The 15891-nt window shown below is 41.2% G+C and overlaps 1 protein-coding gene across 14 annotated transcripts in view; it reads right to left on the bottom strand.

Moving 5' to 3' along the window:
- The window catches only part of PLCB4 (phospholipase C beta 4), a 417242-nt gene that overhangs the window by 120855 nt on the left and 280496 nt on the right, over positions 1–15891 (bottom strand). For all 14 annotated transcript variants that reach the window (XM_041733173.1, XM_041733165.1, XM_041733160.1 and 11 more), the window contains one exon: positions 15256–15399. In XM_041733173.1, the coding sequence (XP_041589107.1) occupies positions 15256–15399 (144 nt within the window). The remainder of the gene's footprint in view (positions 1–15255; positions 15400–15891) is intronic.

Raw genomic sequence — 15891 nt, 5'->3', positions numbered from 1 at the left:
TGAGCACAGTTGGACCATCAATCTATCTTTTAGACACTGTCAATAATTCAAATGTGAATCTACAGCTTAGAGCCACTGAACCAGACCATGTGTGCTACATTTGGTTTAGGCCAGTGTTTTTCAAACTTTAACATGTATTGCGTCACTTGGGAATTTTGTTGAAGTACAGGTTTAGATTCAATGAGTCTAGTGTCTGTGCTAAGGAGTCTGCATTTCTTACCATCTTCCAAGAGATGCAATGTGGGCTAGCTTGACTTCTGTGCTCTGTTCACACAAGAGTGGCAGTGTTTGTACATTATTTCTGAAAAAATCACATACCTTGTATACCATTAAGAAGTTCCACCAATGAAAGAGCAGCTCTACTCTCCATTATGCCAGCTTTTCTCAAGTGGTCCCCCGATCAGCAGCACAAGCATCCTAAAGGAGTTTATTTGAAATGCCAACTCTCAGGCCCCACCTATAATCTACAGATTCAGCCACTCTTGGGGATGGGGCCCAGAAATCTGCATTTTAACAGGCCCTACAGATGATTCTAATGCAACAATTACATTATGCTAGTATCAGAGCATCTGGTACTCATCATAGATAAAGATAATTGAAGAGCATGTGGAGGTGGCCTCAGGAGGATAGGCTTGTCTGGTTTTGTTTTTAAACAATTTAATTGAGGTACAATTTATATATAATGAATGGCCTATGAGCTTTTGATTCAAAGTTTTCAAATGCTAACTAAGCATCCTTTGGGTGAGTACTGCCAATGGAGACACATCGAATTTTAAATCATCATTCCCCTGTTTTGGATTAAATTCACATACACATCCCTGTGTGTGCTGAAGTATCGTAAAGAAAGTTACAGGCATGACAAAAGCAGAGCAGCAGCCAGAAGGAGGCTGGCTAAAAGGATTTCCACAGACACAGCAAATTCAGTTGCTGGTGATGTTCCAGGATCTTAGTAGGCAGCAGGAGATGGCCCTGCAGGAGCCAGTTAGAAATAACAGCTCCCTTGGATTGCGAGAGAGGTGCAAGCACAGAATCTGGACAGGCCGGGCCTGGAAGCCTGGGCTTTAGGAAGAACACTTAATTAGATAACTGGTGCAGAAATCAGATGGGGGCCTGTTTCCCAGAACTAGGGTACTCATGCCACCACTGGTCCAGGGATCAGGCATGAACACCAGAGCTGCAGTCAACAAAGCATCAGGACTAACTACAGGCCAAGTGTCTGTGTTCCTAAAGTCTTGTTCCCAGTAGCGTTTGTCCCAGGGCTAAGGTAGGGCCTGGCCCAGGGAATGACCCAGGGATTACCAAACCCCAAGGGCAGAAGCAGGAGAGTAGAGAGGCTAATGATTTAGGCAGGACTTGACAAAAAACAAAATAAAAATTCACACCAAAAAAAAAATAAAATAAGAAAAATAAAAATTCACATTTTTACCCTTCAAATACGCTCATCTAGGATGCTGAATCCTCTCTAAGATTAAATGGGAGCAGATCTACCAATGTTTGTTTATCACAGACCAACTTCTACATCACGTTAAGAAGAAAAAAAATAAAACAATTTTCCCTTTTATGTCAACGACTCCGGGTGATCTCCTAAGGGGAGAGAAATGGAGGTCGAAGAGCATCAGTCACAAGGATATATCCATGACAATACTGGAAACTCCCTCCTGGCCTGGGACACAAGGCAAACAGGCAGACAATGACAGCATTGACAGCAAGAACAAACCAGGCAGAGAAACCTGAAAGCCACCACAATTGTTACCTAGAGAGAGGAAGAGTGCAAGATAGAGGCTGAAGAGTCTCATGTACAATAAAGGAATTCCACTTGCAATCCCAGATACAATCCAGTTGATAAACCCAGAATGAAAGGGGAAATTAGGGAGCCCATGATGACCAATAGTGAACTACTAAAACTGGGGCCCAATCATGGGGATTTTGCAGAAAGAAATCCAAGGTCAGTAGAGTGAACAACTCAAAAGAGTGATCACAAAAGCCCTTGGGAAGTCAATAAGAATTCTGATAAAATTTTCAAATCTCTAAGAACCTAGAGAGGAGAGAAGAGAAAAGGAGGAGCAACCAAGGCCCTTCTTTTTCCTGAGATGGTATGAGTGTCTTCCAGAAAAATAGAATTTTTTTCATTTGCTGTTCTCTGCCCTTGAGAAAAGCTGATCAAGGTAAAAGGAGGAATGTATTAAGTTCCATCTGGTTCTTAAATCACCTTCAGAGCATTGGGAGGGAGTATCTGGGCAGGAAATAAGGGGTCATAGATGAGAGTATGTGTGGCTGTGTGTGAAAGATAAATCTGGCTGGGCCTGTATAATATTTATGCTTTCCTAGTCAAGATTAGTTTAGTCACTTATAGACAGTCAAAACAACCTGTCAGCCTGGCTGGTTATCTTGACAACGGTAGGTAGGTCAAAAAGAACCTCTAAATAGTCATAAGAAATGAGAGAACACTGTGCTGTTCTGGGTCATCATTCAGAAGCCCAAGTGTCAAATTCTCCTACCAAACGGGTTTCTGTTCATTATCACTCCAAGAGACAACTTTTGAATTACCTAAGCCTGCTTTTATCAATACCCTATAAAAATGCCCTATTGCATCCATAGCACCTTGTCTCAAGTAAGCACATCCTATGCCAGATATCTACTCCAATAAATAGACTGTTGAAGGGAATCAAGATACACCACCCCCCAAATATGATGCTCTAGTATAAAAATTATTTTGAGCCGAAGGCATCTGAATTCCTGAAATCCCTTAGCTTACTAAAAAAGCAGGGCCTACCTAAAAGAACCCCACTGTCATGAATCCCTACTTAGGAGCAGCTCTAAATTTCCCTTCTGGAAGATGAAAAGTTGGCTCCACACACAGAAATTGTCACAAAATTCTCATGTCTATCTATTCTCCTAAGGACCCATTTAACGCTCCTAAAAATCATTTGCTATCCTAGAAGTGGTCTTTTGCTTCCTTTCTTTCCCTTAATAAGAGGATATACAAACTCCCAAATAGCCCTGATCCTAGGAGTATTTACTTCCCTCTGTGAGGCTCCATGTACATAAAATTAAAAATTAATAAATTTGCATGCCTTTTCTCTGCAAATTGGTCTCTTGTCAGTTTATTTTGCAGATCCAGCTGAAGAGACATGAAGAAGAAAATGAAGTACATCTATACATTCAGAATACATTAATGCCTTATGCTCACTTGTGCTTACAGACTTTGAATGATTAACACGATGTTCTTTCCTGACCCAGGTTAACAGAGCAGCTCTGTTCCTACAAACTGCAGAACTCATTCAAAACCAAAATGAGATATTTGCTTTATTTTATGTGACATTTTTTGGGAACTGCATGGAGAAGTCTAAAATAACTGAAGAATTTTAAGATTTTAAGAAAACCAAGAGCATTCTGTTCTATGCCAGTCAGAAGCCAGCTTTGTCAAAGTGCATTTTGGGGCTCAACTGTCAAATCTGCAAAATCCTGGTGGTAAGAGAAGTATAAACAGTTGGTGCATTAAAAGGTATTCATGAAGTTGTTTCTCTGGTGGATGCCTGTACTTATAATCCCTAACATCACATTCCTCCTGACATGTGCCAGCTAATGACACTGGCAAATTAAGCCCTGCCAAAATGAATACTATCTTACCATGTAGAGGCCCTGTGATAAATATAATCAATCAAGGAGCCTCTGGCAAACCAGGCCTGGAGTTATCAGCCTGTAGCGCTCATCACCTCAAATCTAGAGGTATTCCCATAAACTAAATAGGACTTTCAATAAAGGATACTAAAAATACCTAAATCAGTGTGTTTCAGTTTCATTGCCTTTCTATCCTTTATGGAAGAGTTTCCCAACCTTCCCAGGCGACAAGAAAGGTGGTGATGGGGGTGGGGGGGGGGGGAGAAATATGGCAGCAAGAAAAAGGAATAAAATAATATGTATGTAAAGATAAATCAACGAATGTCTAGATTATGCTGCTTTCATATTTCTGGAAAATGTTGGGCCAAGAATCCCTCTATGACATTGTTTGTTGACTTTTTCCTGCAAAGCAGTAGTTCTGGAAGAATTTCATTTCTGTAACTTCAATAGGCAAAAATAAGGAAATTAAAAGAAAAAAAAGTTTGGAAAATAGCTGAATACCACTCTTCCCTTGCCACCTGTGTGGAGATTCATACCAGAATAGTAGTGCTTCATGGAATGCTACAGTAAAGAAACCTAACAAGGCTTTCTCATGCCTTGTTGTTGTTGACCAGACACCCTCCTTTAAATAATAGGCTCTTGTGACTAATGTATTTTGCAGACCACCAATTTGGGAAGTGCTACTTTATGATTTCAGCTCCCACAGATAAGGACATTAACTTTAACCTCAAAGTACGGTAAAATCTTACAATGTTCAGGGGGAAGTTGTTGGTTGGATGTAAAATGAATTCAATGCCTGGCTTCAAGATACCAGTGCTGCCGCTTACTGGCTGTGTGACATTGGACAAGTTACTCAACATCTCTGGAACTATTTCTTCCACTGTAAAATGATAATAACTATGCCCATCCCAGACGATTGTTCTAAGAATTAGATCATATATGTCAAGCATTTTGCACATTATCCTGTATTCAGTATAAACTAAAAACTTCCACTGGTACTGCTCTTAATATTAATTATCGGGGATCATCAGCCAACATTTCTATAAAGGGCCGGAAAATAAGTAGGTTTTAAGAAGGCCACATATGATGCTGTGTCATATGGTTTTTATGTTTTGTTAACAACTCTTTAAAAAGGTAAAAGCAATTCTTAGTTCATTGGCCATACCAGCTCAGGCTGATGATGGCTGGGTTTGGGCTCCAGGCTGCACTTTGCAAGCCCCCAACTGTGGTCATTAAACTTGCTCCAGATCATAGTGCTCAGAGGTGGCAAGGTCTCATATGTGAGGTGAAGTTCCTACCCATCTCCTCATGCATCTTATTCTTTCAAGATCAGAAAACATACAAACACGTATAGGCTTGTTTTACACATATACTATGTTCACAATGGCAACTTCTACCAGCAGTGAAAACTGGAGCTATGTGGTAAGTAGAGAAGCAATTTAAAGCTAGTGACAGTTTTCTCTCCCAGGGGCCAAAGGGTGAAATCCAAACTTCATATTATGCTTCTGGAGCAATTAGAGTAACTCATTTTGCATTCCCTTGGTGGAGTCATTTGATAACACTCACAATTAGGGCAAAATGAGCTGCTCTCGGCTAGGCCTAGAGCATAGAGGCTCTTCTTAGGAAACCTGTCAAGCTGATGAAACACAACAGTGAGAGCTTGAGAGGCCCTTGCAATGAAAACCTGTCCCTCACGAAGTCCCTGCATTCTGCACAGAGGCACCTAGGGGGTTGGAAGGTTTCTAAGGAAACGCTGGTAACACCAAGAAAATCCACCTCAGAAATCATAGAGGTTTACCATCTTAAAGACCAAGAAAATGTACATGATAAAAATGTTACATGATAAAATACAGTACATTAAACTCTATAAACAGTATGAGCCCAACTATGTATAAAAGTAATTGTGTGAATTAAAAAGACACGCTGGGGTGGCTGTAGGGAGTGGGGAACGGGGTTTCCTTTGTGGGAAGGATGATACATTCTAGAACTAGACAGAGGAGGTTGTTGTTTAACACTGTGCTCTACTAAATTGTCCAGTCACTTTAAAGTGGTTCATTTTACACTATGTGAATTTCACTTCAGGAAAAAAAAAAAGACATGGAGGATGGGGTAATACACTCTTTGGGGAAGGGTTATTTTCTTTTTACTCTTCTGCACTTTGTACTAGAATGTAGTAGAAGTACTTGTTTTACATGAGCAATCCTCCTCCTGTGTTCAGGAAACACCAGTGAACTGTATAAAAACGCATAGTCCATGCAAATGTGTATAATGACTTTGCCAGTGTGCTCAGTGCTGCTGCAGAGGAGGGCTCTAAGCTATAGCTCAAAGCTTCTTCCCCACTTTGCTCCTCCCACAACTCCAAGGAAACCTCACTGATTCAGATGAGAAGACTCCCTAAAAGGACAATAAAACCTGCATTAGCTCCGACTCCCGGTTCCTGAACATACACTTTGACAAGGAGGTTTACTTTTAAGTAAGTTTGATGCTGTGAGAAATGACGGTAAAAATCCACCCTTGACTAGTAATTAGAGGATTTCAGAAGAAAACATATAGGTGTTTTTATTTATTTTTAATTTTTCTTAAAATTTGAGAGAGCGTGAGCACATACATGTGTGAGCGGGAGTGGGGCAGAGGCAGAAAGGGGGGGGAAGCAGACCCCCTGCTGATCAGGGGGCCCTACACAGGGCTTAGTCCCACTGCCTATGGGATCATGAGCTAAGCCCAAACCAAGAAAGAGTTGGGGGCTTAACCGAGTCACCTTGCACCCCAAAGAGAGATGTTTTTAGAATGCCAAGAGGCTAAAGATGCAGACACAGGGACATCCAGGCCAGGGCTGGTCCACAGACAAGTCCCAAGAGCTCTTAACTACTGAGTGAGCTCCTCTGAATTGCAGGATCCATGGCATATACACTCTTAGAGAACATATTTTAAACCAATTCACGGTCCCTTCCCCACTCTGTCCCAAAGTAACCAGGCCCTCACTTTCTGATAACCATATCATCACACTGGCAGTTAATTAGACTTAAAATCTAGTCTTCACCTTAGCTTCTCTAACCTCACCCAGGAACAAACCCTCTTGATTCCATATTCAGAGGTTTCTCAGGTCTTTCCTCCACATGTCACTGGTTACCACCCAAAACAACTGATTTTCTTGAATTATATCTCAGTACTTCTCAAACTGTAATGTGCAAAGTACCTACCAGACCTTGTTCAAATGTGGATTCTGATTCATCAGGTCTGGGGCAGGGCCTGAGATTCTGTTCTCACAAGTTCCCAGCTGATGCTGCTACTGCTGATCCAGACAAGACTTTGAGGAGCGATGCTCTCAGCCACATGTTATTACCATGTATCGATCTTAGAATATAAAGACTGTGTTGCATCCCTCCTACAACACAAGGCATGACTTTCTGTTACCTCTCTAGAATCTTCAGGATGGACTCTACGTCAAGTATCTTGCTTGGCACTCTCAGTAGGGCATAGGTTTAGCCTGATTTTCTAATTTCCCAATCAGAAGTGTCCACTCCAGTCTCCACACTGGATCTGCCATTGCAGGGACAATAATTTCTGCTTTAAATCTTCTCATGTGCTAATCCCCATGTGCACAGCCTTCTGTCTTCTGGTGGACTGCACACTGTAGATATCACTGTAACAGAACCAGTAGGCCTTCCCTCCGCTGGGAGCAAAGTCCTGACTCTTTTATGGAAATACTCTCCCACCCCCCTCCCCTGCTCCCCAACCACAGAACCTCCTATCTTAGCAGTTTGAGGAATGGCTTTGGAGATGGTAATATGACCCACATTAGGCTAGGGACTTTTACTTAAATACAAGTGTCCTCCAAAGCAACTAATCTGTATCCTCCTTGGCATCTAGTGTACTTTTTCTTGAAACAGATTTCTAAGCTCTTAGAGGATAAAATAACCTCAAAGTCACTTGGTAAAACTCCCTACTTTTATAAATGAGAACAAAAAAGCCTATGTAGTAAAAATGATTTATCCAACCTAAGAATTCATCAAAAAGTAATTCTTGGATGAGTAGCTGGATAGAAGAAGGTAAAAAGGGGGAAAAAAAGATGGGCATCTTCATTTAAAATGTCAATGAAGTGAACACACTAGGTAAATATTAGCATTCATCTTAGTGTAAGTACATTCATATTGTATGCTGGCTGAGGTCTAGAGCTAAGGTTCTCAATGAGCGACAGACAGATCTGTCACTGGTACACATGGTGTTTAAAAAAATGAGTATGTTTGTCAACATTTTAACATCAGGAGATTTCATGTAAAAAAAAAATCCGGATGTCTAGAATCTTATGGAAAAAAAACTACCATCTTCAACCATCTAGCAACCTTAAGAGCCATATTCTTACATAGTTGGAAAATTGTCTGGAAATAGGTAGATGCTGCCCTCCACCCCCGGAGGGTATATTTACCCTCCAACTTGTTACTGTCTATACCTTCCCTTATTTGTCCTCACCTGGACCTCCTTCATTATTCACATCATCTTCCTGGCTTCTGTAGGCAGCTGAATTTGCAACCTGTGGTCTAAAGGAACTTGGTAGCATGTAGATAAATAACTAAGTTCAGGGATGACAAAGTGCCACCATGGATGAGACACTGAAGTACTGAGTTCTAGAACAGACGGTCTTTAAAAGTAGAATGAGAACCGAGGGAACAAGAGAGATAGAAGGGGGTCATGGGAGGCCCAAGGAGACAAGTGTCATCCACTCCACAGATAAGCCAAATGAACGCAGCCCTCCTTCCAAAGGCAGAGAGAGAATGATATTTTCAGCAATAAGACAAACGAACCACATTATCTTCATGTGCAAGAAGAAAACACCTAGATGGGATGAGGCACTTAAAGCTTACAACACACACCCACTCATTTGCTGATTCACCGCTCACAGCTCTGTCCTGAAAAAAAAATTCCTAAACTGGCCCTCACTGCTTCACTTCACATATTCATAAGCCTCAAAAAACATGGAGGTGATGGGGCAAAAAACTGTAACCAATCAGTAAATCAGGGCTTGGATGATAGGAAGCTGAGATTTACAAGTTACCACTTTAGCATCCAGTAGGCATTGGCTCAGGTGAGCCTGGGCAGCAGACCAGGGAGCTGGTGTAAGTTCTTCAAGAGAAGCGGGATATAAACACTCCTCATTGAGCTTCTCCACAGGGCAGTGCTTCTCACAGTTGTGTGTGCATCAGAAGCACCAGAGGGCTCATGAAAGCATGAGGTTACTTGATTCAGTAGGGCTGGGGCAGGGCCTGAGAATCTGCATCACTAATTCAGTTCCCAGGTACTGCCTGAGCTGCTAGTCTGGGGATTACACTTTGAGTACCACGAGCATATATAATACAATTAAAACTCCATGTTCAAAGAAACAGCATTTTAACAGGTTGTGCTCTGAAACAAGGCTATTGCTAGGGTCACAGGTGCTAATTCATTTTAATGGTGCTTTCTGTGTTCTTACTTGTGAATACTAAATCAATGGCTAGGCTAGTATAATCCATAGGTCTATAGATTAACCTGTTTGCTGTAGTCAATCAATTTGATAAAAATTTAAGTTCACAGTCATTGTGAATTTTCAACTAAGTCCATTTGTACACTAGGCAACAGGACCCAAACTTCATCCTGCATCAGAATCACCTGACAGGGGCACCTGGGTGGCTCACTGGTTGAGAATCTGCTTTTGGCTCAGGTCGTGATCCTGGGGTCCCAGGACTGAGTCCCACATAGGGCTTCCCAGAGGGAGCTTGCTTCTCCCTCTGCCTCTCTCTCTGTGTTTCTCATGAATAAATAAATAAAGTCTTTTAAAAAAATCACCTGGGAGCTTAGTTTAAAATAGATTCCTGGGCTTGGCCCCAGAATTTCAGATTTCTTGGGTTGGGGGAAACTGCATTTTTTAGAGGCTCCCAGGTAAGGCCAGTGGTCTAATCCCTCTGAGAAGCTCTGTGTTTGGGAGGAGAAAAGCTAGGTGAGAGGAGGGAGGTTCTACAGGGCTTTTCCCACGGAAGTTTGTAGTTAGCCCTTCCACTTAACATAATTCAAGTTCAGCAAAGTGGTTTTGTCATGCAATCCAGTCTACTAAAATAAGATTTTATTATCTGTAATAAACTACCTGACTTTATCTTTTTTGTATACAAAAGAGAACACATAACATTTTTATAGTTTAATTTCTATGGTACTTATTCGTGGGCTTATTTGAGGACTTGGTTACAAAGCATAATTTATAGAGTTTGCCAAATATTTACAACCTGCATGAAGCATAATGAGCAGTCTGGAAATTGTCTAAATTCAGTCCAAATCTTTGCATTTTGAACCTCATAAAAACAGCTTATTTTTGTAATCAAAGGAAAATTCAACTTAGTATAAAATAACACACTTATTTTTGGGGATTTTAAATGAGGGCTGCATTTCCATCTTATGTACAGTGACTCTGTGATTTCAGTTTGCTGTGCAGTGCCAGCTGTAACTTAATGAAAGACATCTGAACTCCCTTCAACAAGCCAGAGACAAATTCCTTCCAAGCTGGTTGCATTCCGAGAGAGAAAAAATACAGAAGAGAAACCGAGTTGCTTTTCTAACTAAGGAACACAGTTATAATGTTCTGTGTTATTTACAAAGAGATGAGGATGATCCAGGAAAAAAAAAAAAACGCTTTATTACAGCTCAGAAAAAAACTGGACAATACCATTTTCTTGCGACTGCTTTTATCCACAGGCATTTTAAGCGACCTATCAGATTCACCTGTTACCCAAAGGCACATATGTTAGAGGAAGAAGTGGCCAACAGTTTGTTAGCCATTCCTTTTAACAGAGGGGTTTTTTGTTTTGTTTTGTTTTGTTTTTTGTTTTTTGTTTTTTGTTTTTTTTAAGAAAGGAAAAAAGCTAAATTTTCTAACTGAAGAACAGGAGGGATTAAGGCAAACATTAAATAATGATCTAAATTGGAAAGAGGAAAGACACCAGGTTAAAACCTCCAGTCTGTTGTGGGTTCTCAGTGACAGTCCCCATGTATATCCTGCAAAGGGACTCTAAAAATAACACTGTGGAATCCCAGACCTTTTAAGTATAAATGCATCCCATTTTCTCAGGCTTCTTGTCATCAAATTTTCTCAGGCTTCTTGTCTTTCGTAACTTCTCTTACAACCAAACTGGCGGTACAAAACTGGAGGTGTTTAGCAATCAGGATTATACACATTTATCACACAGGTTAGAATTTATTGATTCTGTCAATATAAAGACCTCAGTAAAGTGGGAATTTATTGAGCACCTACTAAATGTTGGGCACTGACATTCCTAGATATTGGGGATGTAGCAGTGAACAGGACATTGCCCTCATCAGCAGAGGAAGAGAATAATGAATAAATGGTATATAGTGATCAATGCTATGAAGACAGTACAGCAGGATAAGGAGTGAGGGAGACCCATGGAGTGGCAAGATGGGGAGCTGAGGCCATATTCCAGCAGAGACATGAGAAATGTGAGTGAGAAAGCAGTGCATGTAACTGGGGGAAGAGTGTGTTCAGGCAAAAGGAACAGCAAATGCAAAGTCCCTGGAGCTGGAGGGAAATACAAAAGACGAGAGAGGAAGAGAAGGACAGAAAGGAAAAAGTAGTGCGGATGGCTTCTTACAGGGTAAGTCTTGGAGTGTTGTGATCTGAATCACATTTTCAAAGCATCCCTCCAGCTGCTATTTTGAGAAAAGACTCAAAGGGGGCAGGGCCAAGGCAGAGAACCCAGTGAGGGGAGATGGCCTGGGGCACACTGTAGTGATGGCGGTGGTGAGAAGCAGCTAGATCCTTGGGACAAGGGTGTTTGTAATAGGCGGACGTGGGAAGCAAGGAAGGCATCTGTGGTCTCAGCAGCTTGTGAGGACAGTGGGTGAAGGCTGAAAGGTCTAGATTTGGATTTGAATGTAAGTTGACGATACCATTCGGCATTTATTTTGTAGGGCAGAATGGATGTAGAACAGAGTACAAATCTTCCTTTTTTTAAGATTTTATTTATTCACGAGAGACACAGAGCGAGAGCAAGAGAGGCAGAGACACAGGCAGAGGGAGAAGCAGGCTCCATGCAGGGAGCCCGATGTGGGACTTGATCCCAGGTCTCCAGGATCACGCCCTAGGCTGAAGGTGGCACTAAACCACTGAGCCACCTGTGCTGCCCTGAGCTCAGATCTTCCAATGAGGTACAGCACAAGGCAAGTTCTTGCCTCTTTAAGCAGAGAAGGCAGCTCAAGGAAATACAAGCCGAGCTACAAGATGTTTTCTATACCGGTGTCCTCTTTTATTGAAGAAAAGCACAATCATATTTTTGCAGTCACATGTGCTGGAAAATATTTTCTATTTATTTGAAACCTCAACTCTGAGAAACTCAGATACTATGCAAACTTAAAATATCCACTTGAAATAAAGAGAAAAAAATAACAGAGAATCCCATGGGGAAAAAGGAAGAACAAAGTAAAATGGCTTTGGCTCAAAGTCAGGAAAGGTTCCTCCTCCCTGTGAAAGCTGATTCTCTATGGAGAGTATATAAAGCTGAAAGCTGGCCCATTAGCCTGGATGAAAAGTTTGGTAAAGTAGTTTTTGTTTGGTTGTTTGTTTTTCAGAATGGTCAGGTCCTAAGTGTTGTAAGAGTCCAGAAATTAAAAACAGACTCAAGAATCTCAGAGGATAAATACTCCTAAACAAGTTCTATACTAGAAACTCTCTCAGGCAGCCCGGGTGGCTCAGCGGTTTAGCGCCGCCTTCAGCCCAGGGCCTGATCCTGGAGACCCGGATCGAGTCCCATGTCAGGCTCCCGGGATGGAGCCTGCTTCTCCCTCTGCCTCTCTCTTTCTCTCTTTCTCTCTGTATCTCTCATGAATTAATTTTTTTTTTTAAAGAAACTCTCTCGATTTATCTCTCCCTGGTCAGACTAGTACCTGCCAGATGTTCACAAAACAAGCAAAAACCCCTGATCAGGGAATGCTAAACTCTCACAGTTACTAAGCTAACATCCAATATGTTGGACCCTTTGTTCTCACTTTGCATGATTACTATGAGTTACTTGTTTATTTCCAAACCTGTTTATGTTCATTGTAATGTAAAAATTATATGAACCAGAGCATGTGCATGGCTCAGTTAACCAACTGGAGTGCCCAACTCCAGATTTCTGCTCAGGTCATGATCCCAGAGTCCTGGGATCGAGACTCACATCAGGCTGTGCACTGGGCATGAAGTCTGCCCAAGATTCTCTCTCTTCCTCTTCCTCTGCCTCTCATCCTGCTTGTACACTCTCTCTCTCAAGGAAATAAATAAATGAAATGGACTATGATTGATAGCAATCAAACCAGGGAAAGCAAAAACATGGGATTTATTGATTTGAGCCGTCTTCCTAGGACTGTGCTTGCTCAGGGCATTAGGTGGGGTGGGCGGTAGTATCACATGGAATGCCACGAAGCCTGAATGTCAGGCCAGACTCTGGCCCAGCCTGATTTGTAGTCGTAAGTTCTTTTAACTCTTTGGCCTCTCCCTACTCATCTGATGTGGTAGGAAGTGCTTCTTAAACTCCATTTCCTATTCTAACATTCTGTGGCTCTGTGATCATCAGAGCTAACACTCACTAAAAAGCCTTCTGTACTAAGCACTTTCCATGTACTAACTCATGCAATCCTCATGAAAATCCTAAAAGCAGATACTTTGGTATTACTCCCATTTTACAGATGAAAGAAAATGAGGCACGGAGGAGTAAGCTGTGTGTCTATGCCATACAGCTGCTAGCGAACAGCAAGGATTTGAGCCTTGGCAACCTGGTCCCAAAGCCCAAGCCTACAACAAGTCATACCGTCTGCAATATGACAAGCTGACAAAAGCCAGAAAACACAGGTCTGCAAAACTGTCTTTTTGCAAAATTTTGGGCAGCCCAAGATCTGTATCTGATTAACAAATCTTTTTATGAGTGGTCAGCATGGACTTCTGGGATTAAATGTTGCTATGGCAAACAGCCACTAAAAACGACCTCTGTGGCAAATATGCAGGCGTGAACTACAGAAAACAGGAACAATACACATTTAGATCAGAAGGGTTCTCTTAAGAAACCATTCAAACTGGTGTTGATCTAAGCAAAATCATAAAAGAACTTGAAGGCTTTGCAATTTCTGTTCTCCCAAAGCAAGATAACTTGTAATAACAGCACAAAACCAGCAAAACCATTACAAGACAGAAATGTAGGCTCTCCTGTGATGTGGAACATCCATTCCTGGCTCTAAATCCTAAGTACGGGAGCATCTTGGACTTCACGCACATCTGAGCCATCTATGGCAGGGGGCGGGAAGGGTCTGGTTAAAAGAACGAAGATTGTGGATCTATAGGTCTGTGTGGACCTGATACTCTAAAGTATAAGGAGCTCCTAGGTGAGGCTGTGTTGCTGGAATGTGGACCATATTTTGTGAGTTGTGGTAAAGAGCCTACAGGGTTTCAAGAGTCTACAGAACTCATTTCTGCCACCAGTTAGCTGTGGGCCAGGTTTAAGTCTTCTATGCTTGGATTTGTCAGATGATCTTATCTGTATGTTCTCAGTCTAGCTGTAAAACCCGATATCTGCAACAACGGTTTTCTCATTCAACCCTACACTGAGTTTCTTCTGTTAGGATTAAAATGGGAAAATAAAATGCCTTCCTACCCCCGCAAACCCATGTCTCTGCAACAGGAGAATCAAGGCTAAGCCCTCCTCACATCTATTACAGAAGGATACTTAGAACTTGCAGAAAAGTGATTTATTTTTGAGGCTTTCTACTTTGGCCAAAATCACTTTGAAACTCATTAGCCAGGGCAATGGTATACTGGATATGGTATTAAAAGATGGATCATGCCCCCATTCTTTAATAACTTCTAGGGATGTAGCGGGGGTGGAGCTTGGATAGCTTTATCATCTAGACTTGCAGTGTCTAATATGGTAGCCATTAACCATAGGTAGCTATTGAGCTCTTCAGATACAGCTCGGCTGAATTAAAAACCCACACAAGATTTTGAAGGCTTACTATAAAAAGGATGTAAAATATGTCATTAAAAATTTTATAATTACTATAAGTAAAAATGACAGTATTAGGGGTATACTGTGAATAAACTATTTTATCAAAATTAATTTCACCTGTTCCTCTTACTCTTTAAATGTGCCTGCTAGAAAAATTTCAATGATATCTGTGGCTTGATTTATATTTCTACTGGACAGTGCTGATCTAGTCCTTTGCTATTCAAACCGTGGTTCTCAGAACAGCAGCATGGGCATCAGCTAGGAACCTGTGAGGGAGAATTTTGTCCTCATCTCAGACCTACTGAAACAGAATGTACATTTTAACAAAATCCAAGGTGATTACTATGTACATTCTAGTACAGCAGGTGCTGGGCTAGTTTCTCCTACAACTTATCGACAGAAGTACCTGGACTTTTGGTTTACTTAAGTGATGTACTAAAAGAGTTTTGTGCTTGCTGAATTTTCTACAACATTTCAGCTAGACAATGGAAATATATTTTTTAAGTTAAAATTATTACTATACAGCTTTAATATATATATGAAAATAATACATAAAATACTATGCACACCACATATATACACATGGGGGGTAAGGAAGGGAGGTTCTTTTCACCGAGGCTACCTTAGTTACTTCTGGATTCTCAGCCACCATGTATGTGAAACTGATGTTCACCAGATCTGTGCCACTGCAGACACAAACTATCCGCCCTTCCAGATCATTCTCTGACTTTCCAACAGCCTCAAGAGCGGCCAAGATTTTGGGATCCTGTATAGAAGTACACAAATAGGAAAAAATTGTTAGATCACAGAGCATGGAGGAAACATGCTCAATTGATGTTAAAATACACAGAAGGACAAATGTTTTCTTTCTGATCTAAAAATGCCCTGATATCTAGCATTATTCTAAAACTTGTAGAGGTAAAACTTGTAATGCTACATTACTACTTGAACTCATGTGGTAAGAAAAGTATTATAATATTATTGATTCAGAAAACTAGGTGTGAGGGTCTTTCTTCAGGTGCTTTGTTGTAATTATTGGAGGACCTGGAAGATGCTAATGGAATGAAAAGGCTCTGACTGGGTCCTGCCTAGGCCCCAAAGATCCAAGGCAGCTGTCAGCAGAGGACAGTCACTAGTATCTCATGCAAATAAACACAGACACTGCCACAGCCAGCCACCAAGGGCTATCAAAAAAATAAGATTAAGGCTTTCAAGTAACCTGGACACAAAGAGTATGTTCATCTCTAGAAGCCATGAC

The sequence above is a fragment of the Vulpes lagopus genome, chromosome 18 (assembly GCF_018345385.1).
Source record: "Vulpes lagopus strain Blue_001 chromosome 18, ASM1834538v1, whole genome shotgun sequence".
Classification (NCBI taxonomy): domain Eukaryota; kingdom Metazoa; phylum Chordata; class Mammalia; order Carnivora; family Canidae; genus Vulpes; species Vulpes lagopus.
Note: the sequence above shows the minus strand (reverse complement) of the source record. Positions and strands in the feature narration are given on the sequence as shown.